Source organism: Aphelocoma coerulescens, chromosome 28 (assembly GCF_041296385.1).
Source record: "Aphelocoma coerulescens isolate FSJ_1873_10779 chromosome 28, UR_Acoe_1.0, whole genome shotgun sequence".
Classification (NCBI taxonomy): domain Eukaryota; kingdom Metazoa; phylum Chordata; class Aves; order Passeriformes; family Corvidae; genus Aphelocoma; species Aphelocoma coerulescens.
This window is the reverse complement of record NC_091041.1, coordinates 1,532,091-1,553,279: the sequence shown is the minus strand read 5'-3', so window position 1 is coordinate 1,553,279 and position 21,189 is coordinate 1,532,091. Positions and strand designations below refer to the sequence as shown.

Sequence of the window (21,189 nt, the reverse complement as noted above, 5' to 3'; positions counted from 1 at the left end):
TGACTGGGGGAGTGTGGGGTGTGCGGGGAGTCCCACGGGGCCTGTGGGGTCACTGGAGGCACCACTGTGAAGGGGTTGGGGCGGTGCCAGTGGGACCCCCAGAGCAGGATCTGAATGGTCTGACTGGGGAGTTTCCTTACCAGTTTGCTGACCCAGGTGGGACCTCAGGCCACTTCCCTGGAAGCTTGACGGCCTGTGGCCAATTTGAGGACATGTGGAATTTACAGAAAGGTTCTGGAAATGCATTCCCTCATCAGTGACACACATCTGGTTTTGGTGACATGGCACTGATTCTCCAATGCAAAACATACCACGAGCTGGGGGGACTCCTGGATGTGAAGAACGTGGGGACTGTGGGCTCACGTTTCACCCCACATTGCCCCAGGACAGCATCCTTCTTCTAACACCAAGTCATCATCTCCACTCCCTGCAGCCCATGTTAAAACCCTGTCCCAGGGGATTTTGAAGCTGAAGGCACTCACAATGGTGCCACCTTCATGTATTGCTCTTTAAAACTTATGGCAAGAACTCCCAGGCATTAGAAGAAGAAAAGAAGGAAGTGATTTCCATCCAAACTGATAAAAAATAGCTTTGGTGGGTTTTTAGAACTTCCTCCATTAGTGTTCAGTTCAGAACCAATAAAGTTACTTGTAATCATGAAAATAAGATGTTTTACTTCTACTGTGCAGAGCAAACCAAGGCAAGCAAAGGCCTCCTTTGCAGACCAGCAAGGAGCCACCCTCCTCTCCCTCCTGTCACACAGCCACTCACTGGTTGCAGCATTATCAGCTGTGAGAAACTCAGCATGGCATAGTTGCCCTTCCTAGGAGATTCTGCCATCCAACATGTTCCAGCTTTGCTCCTCCTGATGCTATTTAAGTGTTCATCATGGGATGCTCAACACTCCTGGGTGTGCTCTAATCATCACCCACCAGGGCATTTCACTGGGGCCCTGCAGGAACAGGAACAGCATCAACAGGAGAAAGTGGTACCTTTCTCCTTCCTGCAGATCCTGGTGTTAAAACTCCCTTTGGCATGGGAAGGATTAAAAGTCTGATGCTCTATGCTGCATGTGAGCACCAAAACCTCTAAGAAAAGATTTCCCCCCAGCCCTTCAGCAATCACTGCCTGTCAAGAGAAACAACTGGCCCAACCCATTGCTAGGCTGGAGCTGCACCTTCCCTAGACCACAGGTTCCACGAATTTTTGGCTTTCCTTCCCTGCTGCTTCTATTGCCTGATATGCAACAGGGATAGCTAGATACCTCGGCAGTGGGATTGCAGTGTGCTTGCAGCAGGTTGGTTCTCACCCATTCTCGGAGCCTGGGTCATTAACAGCCTGGCTGTCATGGAGCTGGACACCCTGCCAAGCTGTCAGACTGGCTACTGCCTCTTCCTCACCCCCCACTCATTTATTAGCGCTTATTTTTGTAAATGGGACCTGTTGGACGCCATGATCCCGCCTGTCCAAGGTGTTCACATGTCTGGGGGAAGCTGAGAGCAGCTCAGTGCCATGGAGCCTGGAGGTCTGAATCTCTCACCATCCCGACATTGCTCCCACTCTGAGCATCTCCCAAGGCCAACAAAAATAAGACCAAAGCCAGCTTTTTCCTCACCATTGTCTCAGTCTTGCTGCTGCTCCCTCTGTGATACTGCAGACCCACTAATCCTTTAGCTGGATAAACACTCCTCCAGGGAGGAAGTAGGGCAGACCTGTCGTGATGAGCACAGCCCAGAAAGAGAGAAACGTGTGATGAGCAGAGCCACTTCCCCGCACATCACAGAGGGAAGGAAGGAGTCGGCAACTTCAGTGCCGGGGTTTGTCCAACCACAACGAAAGGTGTCAGACCAGTGATGGGACACGAGTGTGCACAGCTCGTGAGGGGGCACGAGGAGGGGGCCACCAGGGTAGCAAGGACACCCTTGTGCTCCCGAGTGGCTCCCTGAAACTGGTCCTGCAGCCTGGACAGTGTTCCCAGGATGAGTTTTTGCAATTAGCTGTCGGGAAGGTGGAGGATGTCCCACTTGGAGCCCACAAAGCCGAGGCGAAGGGTGTCCCACAGCCACTGCTCGAGTGGCCACGAGGCCTCTGGCTGTGGTCACTGCTCCGCTCAGGAAACTGCCTAGAGCCGTGCCAGGAAAAAAAAGGGGATATGTTTTCCTTGGACAATGGTGTCACCGTGAGGGCATGTTTTTGCCAGAACAGCCTTTTCAGCTGGTGTTTAGCAGGAAGGCGGGGCCGGGAGCGCGGAGCGGGGCAGGGAGCAGCCGAGGGGGAAGCGGGGGCGCTGGGCGCAGCCGGGTGTCCCGAGGCGCTGCTGGGGCTCTGCCCCCCCGTGCTCCCCGGCTCCGGTGCTGCGCTGACCGCCGGGCCGGGCCGGGCCGGTTCTCTCCGCACCCAGAGATGACACCACGCCCCAGCAATGGGGAGTCACTCTCAAACGGGGCGAAACCCCTCTCCCAGCGATCCCGCTCAAACCGGAGAGGTCCCATCCCCCTGAGGGCCACGTCTCCCTCCGGTGTGACCCCCTCCCCCGAAAAGAGGCCCGCTCCCGCCCGCCCCGGCCGCGCCCCCTCCAACCCCGCCTCCACAGCCCCGCCCCGGCCCTCACCCAAACCCCGCCCCCTCCCGCCCGGCCCCGCCCCCGGCCCGGCCCCGCCCCGTCTCTCAGGTTCCCAGCCCAGGCACCCAAGCACCTCCCCTCCCCAGCTGCCCTCTTTTCATTGGGCAACGCTCCTGCCAGTCAGCGGAACTTCCATCGTTTATTGGCTGTCGTTGATGGAGCTGGCGCACCGTCCGCCTCCTGCGGGCTCTGGCGGGCGCTGATTGGCCCGTGCGGGAGCGCCCCTCCCCGGCTGGGCCGCGGTCGGTGCCGGGCAGGCAGAGGGTCGGCGCCGCCATCGCCATGGGCACCCGCGACGACGAGTACGACTATCTGTTCAAAGGTGCGTGCTCAGCGGGGCCACGGCCGCCGCACCGCGCCGGGTTCGGCCGGGACCAGCGGGCCGCGCGGGCTCGGGACGGCCGCTGCGGCCTTGGTGCGCGGGGCGGCCTTGTGGGCCCCCGGCCTGCTCTAACCCCGGGGGAGCGGCGGGAGAGCCGCACGGGCTTCCCCGCCCCGCCCGGCCCGCGTAGGCCGCGCGCCGGCAGCTGGGCGGCTGCGATCCCCGGGGGCGGCCGGAGCCGCGGCGGGGAGCGGGCGGACCGCGGGCCGGGGCTGTGCCCGGCGGTGCCGGTGGTTTTCCGGAGATCGCCCGGTGTCGAGCCGGAGCTGAAAAACCATAAGCTGGTGAAGGTTCCTTCGCAGGTCCCCGCTGAGCGCCGGTACCGGGAGCCTGGGACCGTAATGGTGTTAATTTGATTGTGCTGATGGGTGTTTTGCCGCGCCTGCCCCTGCCTGTGACATGTCGGGTTGTCCAGGGCTGTGTGAGGGCTCAGTGCTGCTCCTCCTGCGCTGGCTCCGGGGGAATCGTCGCCGTGGGTTTCTGTCCCGTGGGATGTCTTCGGGGTTTCTGTCCCGTGGGATGTCTCCGCAGGCCGGGCTCCTGCCTGTTCAGAGGCTCAACCCGCCCGATTTCCCGGAGCAGCCCACAGCTCTGCCTGTGAGGCCCGAGGAGCAGTGCAGGTGGGTGTAGCACCATCATCTTTGGTTTTCCAGCCTGTTTTGCATCGGATCTCCTGTTGATAGAGCGGCTGAAACCCGATTTTCATCCCGAGAGTTCACTCTTGGGAAGGGCAGTGCTAACGGTGCCGTTGGTGGTCTGTGAGGGCTCTGGGGGTCACTTGCTGCTGTGATGATTTCCCAAGCGTTTGATTTCGGGACACGGTCTTTGTACCTGGACACTCACAAGGGCAGCAGTGATTCCGAACTTGTGGACCAAAGGAAAGAACAATTACTCATCTGTGGGAAGTATTTTATAGATATATTTGCCTGTTTACTTTATTTGTTTTACAGTGGGTTGAATCTTGAGGATAATGGGGAAAAAAACCCCTTATTTCTTCTCTGCCTATAAAGCAGAAGACCAGCCTGTAAAAATATGCTAAACTGTCTGAGTCTAAAGTAGTTTCCTTCTGAAGTCATTCCACCGTCTGTTTCCCAGGTGGTTTAATAGCCAGGAACTTGAAAGCCTAAAAATTGTACTTATTTTTTTCTTTCTCTGAATAGTCAATTAGGTAGGGAGAACAGCATTTGTCTTTTAAAAATACTTGCTTTGAAATGTGTTTTTAACGTTATGTGGAGTAAGACTCAACCTGAAGCCATTTGGTCAGGATCTGTGCTGTGGTGATGCTGGCATACTTTGTAGCACTTAAAAAAAACGGGTGAGAGGATTGTCCTTTTCTGTGCATCTTTTGGGAGGAGTTGTGTGGATGTTTTTTAAAAAAATAAGTAGATAGAGAAGGGTTTCTTTGGAGGTTTGATTATTTATCTTTTCCTTCCTTTGGGGCTTTTTGGGACTAGACAAGAAATAAATGGGACCAAGTGGGATGAGGGCTCTGCTGTGGGACCAACTCCCCTTCCTCTTCTTCCTGCCTCCTCCAGCAGTGGAATTAAACATCAAGGACAATTGCCATAATAATGTCCAGGACTTTGGTTGGCTTGTGGTTTAGCCCCTTCTTAGCTACACAGACGGCTTTTGAACTCTCTTCTGTCAATCTGTGTAGTAGTCAGAGGTAGAAATAATGACGTAGGAGGATCTCAGTCTGGGAAAGTTTATTAAATTTAAGGCTTGACTGTCTCCCCTGCCACCCATTTCCAAAGGACAGCACGTGGCAGGCAATGACTAACTTAAGGTTTGGGAGCACTCTGGGGATGTGAGTGATTATGGTCAAAGCTGCTCTGCCGAACTAGTGCTTCTTTGTTCCCAATTTCCCTTTCTTTTGTGTGCATCCCAACAAAACTGCTTATTTTATTGATCAGAACAAAATATTATTTGTTACTCACGCCAGCCTTTGGGGGAAGGAGCCAAACCGTGTGTGCAGGGCTGTTTGGGGTAGTGAGGCTCCGAAGAGCTTGTGGCTGTGTTCAGTGATGTGACCCAAGAGAAGCCAGCAGTACAGGCCCCTGTTCCCAGTTAGTTTTGTAGCGGGATGGTGAAAAAGCAGGGACTTTGCAGCCTGAGCTTTGAATGCGTTGATCTGGAATTGAATTCATGACCTTTGAAGAGCCGTTAAAAATGTTGGAAGTCTTGTACCTATTAAAATGTGATCTGCACATTAATTTTGCTCTCAAGAAGATTAGCTATTATCAGTGTTTATTTTAAGAATTAAATCTGAGGTTGTGCAGATGTGTGCTGGCTCATGAAAAAGGCAGGAAAAAGCAGCATAGGAAAAAGAGCTTTCCTTTACCTTTGTGGGAATTTAGACTGCTCTGATTAGTCTCAGCTTAGCAAAGGCTGTGGTTATTAAAAACAAATGTGTATCCTATTAGTCACCAATATCTGGTAACCTTATGTACTTCAGATTTATCACAAATTCTGGTTAGATGGTCTGTGCTAGAGGGAGTCTTAATCTTCCTAATTGCTCAAAAGTATATATTGTTTTTTCCAGATTAATAAATGAGTGTATTTACAGTTCTATCATAAACCTGATCTATTTATTTTCCCTTTATTACCAATGATGTATGGCACTGGAATTTTAATTCTGACTTTGGCTCTTGTTTTGTATAAGGATCTCAACATATAGGGCACGTGTTGGGGGGTGGGATTGTGCTGTAGTTCTGTATATTGTAGACATGGGAAGCAGAGTGAGGGTGGTGGCTGAGTTGATGGATGGGTAATGTGGTGATGGATAACCCACACAGTGGCAGGGGGTGCTGGATGAGAGAGAAAATCAGGAAAGACTGAAGGAGCAGGATTCAGGATATAAACAGGGCACTGCACGAGGCTTGTCTGTGTGCTTCGAGCCATCTGAAGATGGCTGGTGCTGGTTATTGGTTCATGTCACTTCCAAGATGAAACCAGTGCATCTTTCCATCACCAGTGTGGCCCTTAGGGGCATTTGGAGAGTGACTTCATCAGTTCTGGTGAGATGTGTTTAGGGAATATTCAGACTCTTAAACTGTCATTTGGAACTTTTTTCTACTCTGTCATGACTTCTGAATTTGAACAGGTGATGCTGTGTGGTGGCCTGTTACCAAATTTAGAAACTTTCCCAAGATCTAATCACTTAGTCCAGGATGCTGAAGGTACCTTCTTGCTCAACTCCCATAGAAAATAAAAACTTGTGTCTTCTGTCTGCACGTGGGGCCCCCAGTCTTGGCATCTTTCTTCTGAAAGTGAAAATGCTCATTTAGTGCTCAAGATTGAGTATTAATAAGAAATACTTGGAAACTCTAGGCTAGAATGCCCTTTATTGAATTGGGATCTGGTTGCCTTCCTTTAACTTCTGAAAAATTCTATTTTAGAAGCTCTGCTGCAATGTGGGGCAGCCTGGTGAAGGGAGCCTGTGAGTAACCAGCCAAAGAAGCGTGGGACCTCTGGAATTTTCTTCCAGTGACAGGTGGAGTTAATGACCTGAGAGCCGTTTGCATGGTTTATGCCCAAAACTGATACTTTTAAAATGCCAGAGCATAGGAGGTGGCTAGAACCTGGAAAGGCTGTGCTTTCTCCAGCTGCAAAGTCATGGGAAGATAACTCCCTTCAGAAACAGTTGGAAGCCTCAGGGCTTTTCCAATCTGGTCTAGCTTGTGTGGTGGATGTTCTTACTTTTGGTTACGGTCAGGGCTTTGCTGTAGGATAGAGCCTACTGCAGCCAGCAGATCCCTGTGCGAGATGGGTGACCTCGGCCTGTTGTTGGAAGGTCCCATGGAATTAGTGATGAAAAACTGTTTGTCTGGAAAATAAAGCTAACAAAACCCTAGAGTTAGAACTTGTAATAAAATCTTTTTTTATCTGTCTGTTCTCATACCCTAAAAAATGGTTTAGGCAGTTTGCCAGGGAAGGCAGAGTGCTGTGAGGAGGTTTAAGCTCTCCCGGGTAGGGAGTTGTGGTGCCTTGCCACGATGTGCTGGCTGCCTGTTCCTGCCTCTTTTATGTTTTGCCTGTTCAGCTGTGCTAGCACAATTGTCTGTCTGTGCTGTCAGGCAGATGAGATGCTGGGGGAACTGGCCGGAGCGTTTCAACAATCCCCCTGTGCAGCTCTCTGGAGCTGTCGCAGCAGAGAGCCAGGGTCCAGCAGCAGCCTGGGAATGTACTCCAGGGGTGGGGTGGCAGCCAGCTGGAGCAAGGCGCTGCCAGAGCTGCATCATCAAACAATGGCCTGAGCAGAGAAAAGCTGTAGTAGCATTAAGAGACAAGTATGATCCTTGGCCCTGGGGGGACACTGGTGAGCTCATTCTGGAAGTGTGCAATGAGAAGATTCTTCTGTAGTTGTTGGGGGGAAATTGGGAATGTTTTTTTGCCCATGTCTGCTTTTCCGTAGGAAAAACAGACCATATGAATGAGGAGGATCAGCAAATCTCTACTTAGAACTGGAGTAGGAAATATTCCCAGGGTTAAAGAAGCTCACAGAGGCTGGCTGCCTTTCTTCCTTTTGCTTGAGCCAGGACACTTGAATTCCAAAGGGTATGTGATACAGCGTTTGGGGAGAGGAAGGGAGAATGGCTCAGCTGTTTCAGCTTTTGTTTCTCTCAGTTGTTTCTTGCTCTCATCCATAAGCCAAAAAGTAGAGGGAACCTCCTGCCACAAGATGTACCTTTGTTTTCACAATTCCTTTCAGGAAAGCTGGGCTTTGTGTGCTGAAGATCTCTCTGCACTCACATTTTTCTGTTATCGTGGCAACACCACGTGTGGAGGCAGAGGTTTCTAGCTCATCTCTTACTTCTCATGCAGTTTACTACAACTTGTTTTGCTGGATGAAGTTCTGCTCTGCTTTGTATCTTTTTTGTAGTATCAAATGTCTTCTGTTTTACCTTTCTGTGGTGAACATATTTATGAATTAAATTATTGAAATAAAACACCCCATAAGACTCCATCAGGGACTGCAAATAATTGTTTACTTACCATGTTTTTGGTCTTTTAATAAAAATAGAGTACACTTATACTGTACGACGGCTTTTGTTGGGCAGACAGGTGGCCTGTTGCCATGTTCTTGCCTGTAGTGTTTCTTAAAATGTGGGTTGCAGCCTTCCTGTGCCAAAGGTTGAGTGTCTGAGGGGCATCTCTTACCTCTGCCTGCTGCAGTGGTTGGGGCCTCCAAAGTACTGTTTGACTTTGACAGTCACTGTAGCAATTTCTCATTTTTACCTCTGAGGACTGGGCAGCTACTCACCACAAAACAGCTTGGAGCTCTTCTGGGGTTTGAGAAGCAAGCTGTGCATAGTAAAGTCTGAGGTGCTGTCCATGTAAGTCTCTCCTGTGTTATCTGGCTGTGCATTTCTGGTGGGTGTTGCCTGCCAGGCCTCACTGCTGCGTGGGGTCAGTGCTGGTATGAGGAATTAATTGTGAAAATAATGTCTCTCCTTTCAGTTGTGTTGATTGGAGACTCTGGAGTTGGGAAAAGTAATCTTCTGTCACGTTTCACACGCAATGAGTTCAATCTGGAGAGTAAGAGCACCATTGGGGTGGAATTTGCCACCAGGAGCATCCAGGTGGATGGGAAGACGATAAAAGCACAGATCTGGGATACTGCAGGCCAGGAGCGATACCGCGCCATTACCTCAGCGTGAGTACTGTGTCTTTGCTCAGCAGAATTCAAGCAGAGATGCTGCAGATAAATGTATGGGTAGAGAATGAAACATATTTTGGACATGTGACAAAGTCGTTGTGACAAACTTCAATGTGGATCCAAGTCATAAGATAAGAAATACTTTGTGTTCCCTTGATTAATATAATGAAAGTAATTTTTAGATTCTCATGTTACTATTATAGAAGCAAATGACAGCTTAAATCAAAACTGGGGGAAATTCTGTTTGAGTTTTGTGATTTGGTTTTTTGTCTGTGCTGAATGTGCTGTGTTCATTACATGGAGTGTCATTTCAGATGGAAACTGTTGGTGTCAAGTTTTGGTCTAGGCATGGAGGCTTACTGTAACACCCATGGCTTCTGCTCTCCATTGCCCCCTCAGTCTTGAGATTGAGGGTATTTTTAGGAAAATCTGCAGCCAAAAAGTCCCTTGAAATCTCAATGACTTTGAATTAGTCACAGTCCTGAAAATTAGGTTTGTGAGCACACACATTGAATAGCCAGGACATAGGAAGGCAACTATGATAGTGCTGACTGTGCAGCATCAGGCACAATCCCTGAAGGTGAGAAGCTTTTTCACCTATGGCACCTTGTTAATTCACAGAGTGGCTTGAGGTGTACCTGTTTCTGTGGAAGCAAAAGTATCTGGCAGAGGACAAAAAGCAAACCCTTTGGTCAGGCCTGGTTCTCCAGAGCATTTTCTGATCAGTGAGTTGATTTTTTATTACGTTGCAGATGTGTATCAGTTTTTAAAGGTAAAAACATGTTTCTGAGTCATGCACAGATTGAGCCATTAAACTCAAGGTAAGGGGAATTTTGTCAAGATGGGAGAAAACCAGGAGAGCCTGGAGCCTAAAGGGAGCAGTCTATAGGGAAAGGGATGCAGAAGCAGATGTAAGTGACAATTTCAAATTGCATTGTTTCTGGAACTGTTAATGTGACTTTCAGGAATTCTTTTGTGACCCTTGTTCTTGCTGTAAAAACTGCTAGTCCAGTCTGGGTCAACCACAGGTTTTACTGCTGGGAACTAGGGCAGCTGCAGTCCTGTGATCCTGCCTCTCCTTTGTGCTGGCACTAACTCCTGCTTGACACGTCACTCAGCCAGTTCAGCCTGCTCGGCCAGCGGAATGCCAAACATCAGGGAAAAGGGAATGTTTTCTGCTGACTTGGTGCCCTGACTCAGTTCAACAACATGTCAGACAGGTGCTGGTAGAAGTGAGGAGAAATGGTAGGATTGTGTGGAAGAGATATGGATGTTACAGGATTGCTGATACAGCTTGACTTGTGCTGAGCTGAGCCCTTGGCTTGAGTTGAAATGGGCCCAAACCTGCCCTGAGGGGGCAGACTCTGTTCCTGGATTAGAGGTTTGTGGATAGTGACAATATAGCCCAGAGTCCCCTCTTTAATTTGTAGGAGGGCTGGGGGATATTTGAAGGATCAGGGACAAATACTGACATTTTATTAAGGGCTATTTTCCTAGTAGAAAGTTAGGTTGTAACTTCACAAAAACCTCCCAGCTGTACTGATTCTGGAACGGTGAGTTTTCCTGCACACGGTTGGAGTGGACAGGACATTTTTAGTCCTGGTTTCTGCAGGCTCTCCAGCATTTTGGTACACACACAGGATTTTTTTAGAAATGCCATTGGAAAAAAAACCCTGCATTTGGAACTTGGTTTTAGGCTTCAAAACCCCTCCAACAACAGTATTTGCATCAGCACAACTTTTTCTGACGTTTAAAGCATTATAGAAGAGCTAGATGGCCTGTTTGTTGGTGTGGCTGGGACAGAGCTCTCGCTGAAGGGCTGTGCCTCATGGTTTCAGATATTACCGTGGTGCTGTTGGGGCTCTGCTTGTCTATGACATTGCCAAACACCTCACCTACGAGAACGTGGAGCGCTGGCTGAAGGAGCTGCGAGACCACGCCGACAACAACATCGTGATCATGCTGGTGGGTAACAAGAGCGACCTGCGCCACCTCCGGGCCGTGCCCACTGACGAGGCCAGGGCCTTCGCAGGTTAGTACTCGGCCTGGCTGGGCTGGGGCTTCAGGGGCCTGGGGGATGGTGCCTGCTCTGATCACACTGTTTGGTCCAGGGCTGAACTCTCACCTCAAGTTTTAGTTTGGACCCTAAAAAAGACATTTAAGATGTTTTATTGGGTTTTTTAGAAATTAAAATATCTTGGCTTATTAACTAGCATGTGTGGTTGGCTTGGGGTTTTTTTTGAGAATTTTTTTGTCATTTTTAGTTTGTGGTTTTCTGTTGTTTTTTAAATCTGGTGGTAGTACATGTTTTTGAAACACTGTCCTTGAGCTGCCTGATAGCTGAAGATAAAACATTTCCTCTTACAAGGCTAGAAACAGTAAGCAACATTTAGGAGAGAAAATGTCACAATAAAAATATAAAATATCACAACACAAAATGTCCGTCCTTCCTTCCTGGAGACCCGATTCTGCTGAGTAGATATTGATGTGGACAGCTACAAAGAATACTGAACCTTCTCTTGGATGGGGTCATTGCTGCTCTAGAGCGCTGATGCATACAGTAGTGTCATCTGGTCTCTCTTAAATGCAGCGATCATCAGACTTGAAAATGATCATTTGTTGGGAGAAGTCAAGTGGGTTATGTAAGATGCTGCTACTGCATTCCTTCTCTCTTCCTTACCTGGCAGAGCACTGGTCAGATACTCTTTTGCCCTTAAAGTCCTGGGGACATTCAGCTTTTGTGTGGCTGTCAAGCTTGGAGGTGGAATGTAAATGTACAACCTTTAAAGTACTTCTAGAAATATTACCAAGGCTTGCTTAAACATGCTTTCTGAAGTTTGCTGGTAAGCGAGTACCCTGAGGGTAATAAAGCCACTTAAAATTTTCAGATGAATGAGAAGTGACATTTATCTAAGAGAAGCAAAACAAGTAGTTTTGCTACTTGTGGGTGCCCCAGATACTCTATTACTTTGGTCACTTGGTTCAGCTTCTTACTTTTTGACCCTGACTTCCTGCTAAGGCTGTTTTAAATGTCTAATTGTTGGGTGTTTAAGCTCCATGACTGAATTTACCTGTTCTGGGTATGTGATACAGAACTATATTAGGTATGATATTTAAGTGTCAATCACTTTCTTTTTCAATAAAAAAAATTCTTTTGCATTGTAAGAGGAAAGAAGAAAATAGACTGTGTTCCAGGGGGTCATTGTTATTTGGAAGTGGGGTCTGATTAGGAAAGTATAGGTCTGTTGATCTTTTTGGGGTTGCAGAGGAGAATTGTGTCTCTGTAGCAGCTGACGTGCTTTTGCTGGGGCTCTTGCTTAAGGCACCTCCAGGTGTGATCTGTAGCCAGAAGAGAATGATATTTTGTGTTGTTTGACTGAGCAAGGGCTGCAGTGGGGAAAATGCTCTTGCACTTTGGGCAAAGGAGATGTTGCTGAACTGCAGCACCAATGTGTTCCTTGTGTAACGGGGAGAAGAAAAAAAATGACTGTGCCCTGGCTGGTTTGGCCTAAAATAAAAGATAAAAACCTTAAAGTAAAAGTGAAATAAAGTGTTATTAAAGTTTTTAACTGAACCACTTCTTATTTATTACAGAAAAAAATAACTTATCTTTTATTGAAACATCTGCTCTGGATTCAACAAATGTAGAAGAAGCCTTCAAGAACATCCTTACAGGTACGGTTTTTATGGATTCAGAGGAGCTGCTGAGGTGGTAGATCTTCATGGGGACATTTTACAGTTATCTGGAATGTTTTGGAAATGAGTGTTGGGAATGATGGTTAGTTTGCAAGCTTTCTAATCTCGCCTTTGTGTTCTGCCTCCCACCCCATACACCCTTTTTTGTCCCAGAAGAGGGTTTCTGTCTCCTGGAGGTTCCTATCTCCTGATATTCCACACATTCAAGCTATTGCAATAGCACTGTTGTAAAGGAACTAGTAATTGTACTTCTGTGCTGGGAAGTTAAATGTTCCAGTATTTTCTCTTGCACCAAAGCAGACTGGTACCATTTTCAGACTACTGAACTCTTGTTCTCAGCTGATAGCAAGGGTTGTAGGTTGATTATGTATCAGTGTGAGTCTCTTACTGGGAAAGAAGCTGAGCATTAATAGGGTTAATTGTAAAGGCAGGCTCTTTTGGGTTCCTTTTGCAGTGGTGTGCAGGGAAGGACTACAGAGCCTTGGGATCACTAAGTCAGATGCTGGCCAACTCTGTTGGTAACAGAAATGCAATGCAATTAGAGGAAGATCACAGAATCCCAGAGCCATTTGGGTTGGAAGGGACTTTAAAGCTCATCTCGTTATACCCCCTGCCCCCCTACCAACCTTCCACCAGACCAGGTTGCTCCAAGCCCCGTCCAACCTGGCCTTGGACACTTCCAGGGATGGGGCAGCCACAGCTGCTCTGGGCAACCTGTACCAGGGCCTCACTACCCTCACAGCCAAGAATTTCTTCCCAATATCCCATCTAACCCTGCCCTCTGGCAATAGGAAGCCACTCCCCCTTGTCCTGTCCCTCTAGGCCCTTGTCCAAAGTCCCTCTCCAGCTCTCTTGGGGGACTGTCAATGTTGGAAGTCTGCTGTAAGGTCTCCCAGGAGCCTTTTCTTCTCCAGACTGAGCAACCCCAACTCTGACTCCAAGGTGCCCAAGAAGAAGCAGGCAGGAGAAAAAGGGCAGCCAAGCTGCCTCTATAGCTAAAAAGCCTAACAGATGAGGAATGGGGTGTATTTGCTGCCCAGCAGATTTGTGTTATTAGAGCTACTGGTGAAGCAACTGGAGCGTGAGGCAGAGCCGACTGCCCAGAGCTGGAGCTGGGCTGGTCTCGCACCCTGTAGCAGATTCACAGCTGATCTGGGACACTTGGCTGGATCTGAAACTTTCCTGGCACTTTGAGACAGTATTTGTGGTTTTAGTGCTCTGAGTGTAGCTCAACAGTCACCATCCATCCTGTCTTCCCTTGCAGTGTTCCCTCTTAGGTCCCTGAGAGTGGCCCTGGTTAGAGACGCTGGCCTGAGGCCACTCTAGGAGAACCACAGTGTGGTAACAACTCAAGCTGAGGTCAAGCCTAGGCAAACGGAACTTAAACCCCTCTCTCTCAGCAGCATCCTGAGCTCCCAAAAGAGTTGAGATTGTCCAGTTCAGATAGCATGGGCAAAAAGGAATAACCCTAAAAATTACCTGCAAAGTGTAGGAGATGGGGAAGTTGTACAATTTGATATAGTACAAGGAAAGAAGGGTTTACAAGCAGCGAATGTTACTGGGCCTGGAGGTATTCCAGTCAAAGGCAGCCGTTATGCACAAAATTATAAACAATATCCATCCCAGCAACTTCCCTACCCACAGCCTACTTTCCCCTTTTACCCTATACCCAATATGAGCCCCTTCCTAAGTTTACCCCATCCCCAGTTTATTCCTAATCCTTTTTTCACCCCATGGCTTCCCTATACAATTCCCTTTCCCTACAACTCCTCTCCGATTCCGAAGGGGGGATGAAAAGGGGGAGGGAAGAAATTAAACCCTCTCCTGCCTCAGTTTCCCCACAACCCATGCTCAGAGAGTCCTGTCTCCCTTCTGTCAGCCTTAAGATATTCCAGAGAATCTGTTTGGACATTTAAAGGCTCAGGAGGGTGGCTTGTTTTGTTTTAAAACTGTTCTTGTTATGTTTATCCAGTTGTTTTAAAAAATAAACGGGTGAAATGTCGGGGTCCCTCCCCCCGCCATGTAGCCCTGGGAGAGTGGCCCTGAGGGGAGACACGGGGTTTCCCTGCCCCTGCTCAGCCTCGTTCCCCATGGGTTGGTTTGTGTTTCCTGCGCGGGCAGGGACCCTCGGGTCCCGTGATTGCCGCAGTTCCTCGGCAGATCCCGGCCATGCGGCTGGGAAATGAAACATCTCTGAAACATCTAGCAAGAATCAGTCCATATATATTTCTTTCCCACGGGCCTTCTTGTTTGATACATCGTGTTACAGTAATCCCCACTGTAACATAGGCATATGGGTAATAAGACTGATTAGTCCTGAAAAGGCTATTCCCAAAGGGATTACATCTGGGGGAGAATCATCCTTCTAAGAGAGGAGAAGGAACCTAGGAAAATGTGCTGTGTAGAGTAGTGAGTTGGAAACCACCACAGGGGACTTGGTGGAGGGAAGAGAGTGGGAACAGCAGGACAGGAGTTTCCTTACTGGCCACTCGTTTGAGGGATCACTAAAGACTGGAAGAAAAAAAACCCACAAAACACCCCAAAGAGATGCTACCCCAAAGCAAAGGGGGCTTGGCAATGACTCTGAACAGCTCAAATTCAAATACAGTACTGAGCAGGAAAGAAAGAGGATGTGACAGCCTCTGAACAACCCTCTTTGTCCCTTTCAGCAAAGATCTGTAGGTAACCAGTGGCAACAAGATTGGCCTTGAGTTAAAGGTTTCCATTTTAAACAATATAAATATGTGCAGATTCTTAAAAAAAAAGAAAAGCCTAACAAAACCCCCCGTAAACAAGTCCTGCACAGTTGCCTATGATTTTTAATTCTTACTAAAGGCTTTGGGTGTTGCTGGTTTGGGGTTGTGGCTGTATGAATGTGACCATAATATTTACCACAGACTTCCAGGGAAGTACTTGCCCTTTTCCTGTTTCACAATGGAGGGAAGTTGGAACAAGGGCTTATAGTCAGTGAAATAAATAACTCAAAAACCTTTCCACTTATGATACTTCTACTAACTATGCAGTTGAAACAGTTTGTTCCTGATGGCTTTTAAGCTGCCAGTCTCTCTTCAGTGGTTACAGCTTTGTGGATCTGTGTGCTTTCAAGCATAAGTTAGAGTCAAATCAATTCATTTGGAGAAGGATGGGGCTTTATGGATCCGTGTGGCTTTCTACTGTCATAGGTAGGAAAACTGATGTGTTGCAGAGAGGAGCATTGCTGTTACTTGGCGGTAGCAGGTTGCCAGGAGCAGAGGTGGGGATCAGGTAATTTGCTGCTGTGAAGGACGTTTCCCAGCATCCTGGTGATTGGTGTTTCTAGAGTATGCTGCTCGCTTTTTTTTAATCACAAAGATGATGATTCCCTGTTTTAGAAATGAGCATTCCTGCTCCGTTCCCATTTAAAAACCCTTTTAATAATCCCCATTTTTGTGGAGTCATTGAAAAAGAATGGGATAGGAAGTGCTCTTGCAGAAGACAGTGAGGACTCTTGTCTTAATAACTTTTCCAGACAGAGCTGGTGTATTCATTCCGGAACTGGAACGCCAGCCAGATGTTACATGCCACATCTGCTTAGCCTAGATTCCCTTTCAGAGCCCTCAAGTTAAATCTTCTCACTCTTGGGTTCTGGCATGTTCTTGGACAGTTTGCTCGGTGCTGTGCCCCGTGGGAGGCCGTGCCCCCGGGGCTCTGACCCGTGTGCTCTCCTTGCAGAGATCTACCGCATCGTGTCGCAGAAGCAAATCGCCGACCGGTCTGCGCACGATGAGTCTCCTGGCAACAACGTCGTCGACATCAGCGTCCCACCAACCACCGATGGACAGAAATCCAACAAACTCCAGTGCTGTCAGAACCTGTGACCTTCTCTAGATGACTCTTGTGCCCTCCACTTCGTCTGTGCTTCATTTAGAAACTTGTGTGCACTTCCTATCTCCTGTGATTCAGTGACTCCCTCCCCCTTCCTTTGCTCCATTCCCAAATCTCCCCTCTCATATTAGAGCTTTAATTGTAGGGCTAACATCCCCCTGCCTCTGAAACCCCTTCCATGTGGTGACTTCTGGGCTTGAAACGTAGTCACGGATCTGATAGACGTGTTTGTGTTGGAACATCTGCTGCTGGATATTATCCCATGAAACACTCTTCTCAAATGGGTTTGTTTTGGTTTTGTTAGGGTTTTTTTTAGTTTGCTTTTGTTGTTGTTTTTGTTTTCTGGGAGGGGAACAATGGGACTTGACTCTACCAGTTGAAGAATAACTACATTTAGGTGACAAGGTTTTTTCCTCCCATAGTCAGATATCTCTTTTTCTTGTGTTTCTGTAAACATGGGGGAGAAATTAAACTAGCTATCCTGCCAAATGCTCTGTTTTCTGTCCTGATGAAGTCTCACAGTGAGGATTTTAGTGGCTGCACACACATAAGAAAGCTGTTGAAAATAACATTACTTATTCTGTAATTACCCCTAATACAGTTAGTCTGGCTGTGTAGTTTACTGTTTCCTGCTTGGGAAATCTTTCTCTATTCTTGTTTTATTTGGGAACAATGAAATATGTCTGCATTGCTTTTTCTGCCACCATGAATGCCTGTGCAGGCTTTATGAAGTGGCTTAATATTTATTCATAGCTTATGTTAATCAGTTAACATTATTGTACAGTAAGTGCCAGCGTATTGATTTCAGAAACCTTTTGCAACCTGTACAAGTAGGCTTCTTTTGTACTGTAGGTCAGTGTCTGAAAGCAGGATCTGCTCTAGTTCCAGGGTTGGTTTTTTTTTTTTGCATGCTGCTTTTTCTCTAGATCTCTCCTGCCCCTGTCTGAGTGAGTGAAGCAATATTTTCATGTCACATATATACTTGCACTTGTAAGGGTTTTGGTTGTTGTAGAGAAACACAATACTTTATACATTTTGTAAAACTTCTGCAGATCCATAGCATCTGGAACTTTCTCTTCATGATCTTTCACTATTGACCTCTACTAAAATGCATAATATTAGGATCTCACATAATAACTACTAACATTGTTTTCCTCTTACCGTTTTACTGAACTGCAGACTGTAATTCTTAAATGATTGTACTTCACTGATGTAACAGATTTGTCATCAGCAGGGCTAACTACTCTAATTCTTTGTTGTGCTGAATGCGAAGAATGTTACCACAACTTTGTGCAGTCAGTCTCTTGGTTGCTTGTGCAAATCTCTGATGGCTTTTCATCACTCACTAGCTCTTGCACACTTGTATCCCCTCGGGTATCCACTGAATGTTCTGATGGCCAATACTGGGTGAAACGGTCTAAAGGAAGAGCTGGAGACCATCAGCTGCTCCCTGAAGGCTTGTGGAGCCATTTGCAGTGAGTTTTTGCTCTGTATTCTGAGCCTGTACCTCACTGGATGAATCCCAGCTGCGTATTAATGAGTTGATTTTTCTTTACTGATACAAAGCAAATATGAAACTGTGAATTGTGTTTGAAGGGGAAATCTGACATTCCAGTCTCAACTGTTCTGTCTGGTTACGTAATAAAATTAAGGGCAGTTAACTCTGATGGCTTTTCTTTTATAAGATTTCCAGACCAATGCCTTTAATTTTGTACTGTATGCACTGAGAGGGCTCCAGCTCACAGCACAGGATGCACGTGGTGCCTGGCACTTCCACTCTTCAGCTTTGTTTAGAGGATACATTCAAGGTGAAGGGGTGCATGCTTTGCAGGCTGATGCCATTGAATGAGGGTATGAATTCCTCTTTAGGCATCACAGGGCTCTGTCCTAAGGGGTGTTCCAGTTCAGGAAGCACTTTCAACACTTGGTATTTACTTCACTAGCATTCTCTTGAGAGAAGGTGGGAACTGGGATGTCTCCTTTTTGGTGGTCCAAGACCAGAACGTAACGTGCAGTCAGTGTTTAGACAGTAACATGCAGTCAGTGTTTAGACAGCTGGCAGTGAGAGAATGGAAAATTTTGAAATATTGAAAATATTTCATTTGAGAACAAGTGGACACTAGTGGAGCTGGGCTCCTTAATTTTTGAACAAACTTTATATAAAGAAATCAGTTGGATAGCATGAGGATGAATTGTACTGTTAAGAAGACTCATTAGTTCAGGGTGGTATATTAACATGCTTACTCTGCAAGTCCTGTTCTTAACATGAAGTTTCTAGTATCAGTCTGGCCTGGTGTAAGAAGCCAAGAAGCAGTTTAGTCACTTGCTTGTCTCTTAAGAGATTTTCTTCAGTCTTTGACTTTGTGGAAGGCTCTAAACTTTGCCGCGGAGTCCCAGTGAAAGGTCAGTGTCTAGGGCTTAACTGCTGTTAAATTTATGGGTATTGAAGAGCTCTTGAACAACTCCATTGTCCAAAGCCCTCTCAGTGCTGGTGGACCTTGGACCATTCTATTGTGTTTGAGATCTGTTGTGTGACAGGGAAAGGCCTCCTGCCCTTTGCTGGGGGCACCCAGGATGTGGGAGTTGCATGTGTGCACATGTTCACCCATGTAGCTCCTTTGAGCACTGGGAGCTGAGGGGGGTTTATCTGCCGTGGTCCCTCAGTATGAGATGAGGCTCTTCCTCAGGCGAAGCCACAGCCCTTCTGTGGGTCTGAGGTGCTCCTGCCCAGACTAAGCACAGGGCTCTTGGTGACAACAGAAAAAGGACAGGGACCAGTTCTGCCAGATTAAGCCATCTTCCTGTGCATAGACCGGGGAAAATGCTTCTGGTCTGGGGTTCCTGGTGTCCTGATGAAGCATTGTGCACTCCTTAGAAACTGCATCCACAACCCAGCCCACTGTTGTGCTGGAATTGTTGAGGGGAAGACTTGGAGGAATCCTGAGGAAGCTGGAAATGCTGAAGAGCTGTCTGACATTCAGAGAAGCTCTCCAGTAACCCAGACTCCTTAAGCTTGCTTTCCTGATGTGGAAATTACAGACTACATGTAACCTCAACTGAACTGCTTCATCCCACAGCTTTGCTGGCTGTGTGTCTCTCAGTATTACTGTCAGGAAAAAAGAAAAGGTTCCAGCTCTCTTCCATCTGTCCCAAGGGATTTGAGGGCTGAATTGTGCTTTTGTAAAACTCCTGATAACAGGAAAGCTGGCTGTGAAAGAAGGAATGTGTGCTCTGCTTGCTTTACTTGGATGTTGAGGTTGACTTTCCTTTAACTATTGAAAACACTACAAAGCCCTGAGTGCTGCCACCTGTGTCAGTAACACAACCGTCAGTCAGAGGCTCCTGCTGATATCTAGAACAGGCCCTTTCATGCAGAATTAGGCAGGAGTCTGTTGTGCTGCCTCTCCTCTTACTGATGGGGAGGGCGAAGGCCAAAATTCATACATAAAAGTGACTTGGTCCTGAGCACACCAACAGCTAATTGGTAAAATAAATTCCTGGGGTACACCAGATCAATCCAATCTCTCTTCCTGCAGAGTCAGTGCTTACAGACAGGTGAATTAGTCTGGGATCTTCACTGGGGCCTGCACAGAACAAGGAAGTTTGGTTTGTAGGAAAGTTTTGAAGCTCCATACTTGTATAAATGTAAAAATCCATTTGATGGGTGACTGCTTGCTACTTTGTTAAAACGATATCAGTGTGTGCTGTGGAGGCCGTCAAGATTTGGTAGAAGAAAGGCAGTTTGGTGCCTTCTTGGCCCTGTGGCAGGTTCAGAGGCAGTAGAAAGATGATGGATCTCAGAGATGCCCCCATTTGGGTGCTGTTCTGTGACCTGTGGTGACCAAGGGCTCTTGTGTGAGCACAGAGCTCTTGGCTGGGAGTGGTAAGGGTTGGGCTGTGCCTTTATTTGAATCAGTCACTCAACAAAAGCTGTTGGAAAAATGTACAGGAGGTATTTTTGCTCCGTGGTGCTTTGATCCCTGCATGCTGTACTGCTTCAGAAGGTGTGGGTGGGATCTGTTTCTGGCTCAGTCTTACCAAGGCTTGGTGATCGTTTCCCTTCCAAGCATGAAGGAAGAACTTGCTTAGAGGTTCTGGACTCTGTAGAAGGAAAGAAGATCCCAGTGAAGCGGTTCAGTCACTTAGGGAAGATGTTTTCCTCCATAAAAAAGTAGAACAAACTGTGTTAAAGGTAGGGGCCTGAATCCAATCAGACAATTGGAAGTGAAGACTTAACTGTCCTTCGAGTAAAACACAGTAAGTGGGGGCTGAAGGGTGGACTCTCTTGACTTGCAGACTCTTAAATGTAGTTGGGATGGTGATTTATGGAATGTTTCCATGGAATGAGTATCTCCAGGGCTGCACTGTTTCAATAAATAACAGCAATTCCTATTTTACACTGGTCAGATAATGCATGGTAGTGTTGACTATCAGGCTTTGTAGGCTATAAATAGTACTGGGCTTTTATGCAACCCAGAAGAGAGGTTCCTTTCATTTACTTTTATTCCTGGTTCCTGTGTTAAGTGCAATTCACTTTGTAAATAAACACATCACTCGATTTTTGTGCATGGTTATGATGTATTGTGGATATAAAGATTGCCAAATCATACTGTGTGTGTCAAGTTCTGTTCCAGACACAACTGTAGAAGAAGGTGGGGACAGCTCCCGAGCCCGAGCGCAGGGTGGGCCGGGGGTGCGTGCCCCTGCCAGTGCCCCGGGGAGCGGCAGGACGGGGTACCCGCTGCCCCCGAGGCTGTTCCACCGCCCCAGGGTGCCGCGTTGGGCGGGGGAGCGTGTCCCGGTGTCCGGGCTGTCCCGCTGTCCCGGTGTGCCGGGTGTCCCGCTGTCCCGCTGTCCCGGTGTCCCGGTGTGCCGGGTGTCCCGGTGTGCCGGGTGTCCCGCTGTCCCGGTGTCCCGGTGTGCCGGGTGTCCCGCTGTCCCGGTGTGCCGGGTGTCCCGGTGTCC

General features: G+C 47.6%; 1 protein-coding gene across 1 annotated transcript; it reads left to right on the top strand.

The window, feature by feature from the left end:
- Positions 1–2,836: 2,836 nt before the first annotated feature.
- On the top strand, positions 2,837–20,833 carry RAB11B (RAB11B, member RAS oncogene family). Its single transcript, XM_068997369.1, has 5 exons — positions 2,837–2,945; positions 8,466–8,661; positions 10,503–10,696; positions 12,259–12,339; positions 16,072–20,833. Exons 1-5 carry the CDS (start codon positions 2,906–2,908, stop codon positions 16,215–16,217), a joined length of 657 nt encoding a protein of 218 aa, XP_068853470.1. The 5' UTR covers positions 2,837–2,905; the 3' UTR covers positions 16,218–20,833.
- The last annotated feature ends 356 nt before the right edge of the window (positions 20,834–21,189 follow it).

Bases quoted from the DNA above. Each gene is read 5' to 3' on its own strand.
- RAB11B (XM_068997369.1), top strand. From the start codon at position 2,906: ATGGGCACCCGCGACGACGAGTACGACTATCTGTTCAAAG. The intron at 2,946-8,465 runs GTGCGTGCTCAG...CTCTCCTTTCAG, and splicing joins GTACGACTATCTGTTCAAAG to TTGTGTTGATTGGAGACTCT. The intron at 10,697-12,258 runs GTTAGTACTCGG...TATTTATTACAG, and splicing joins CGAGGCCAGGGCCTTCGCAG to AAAAAAATAACTTATCTTTT.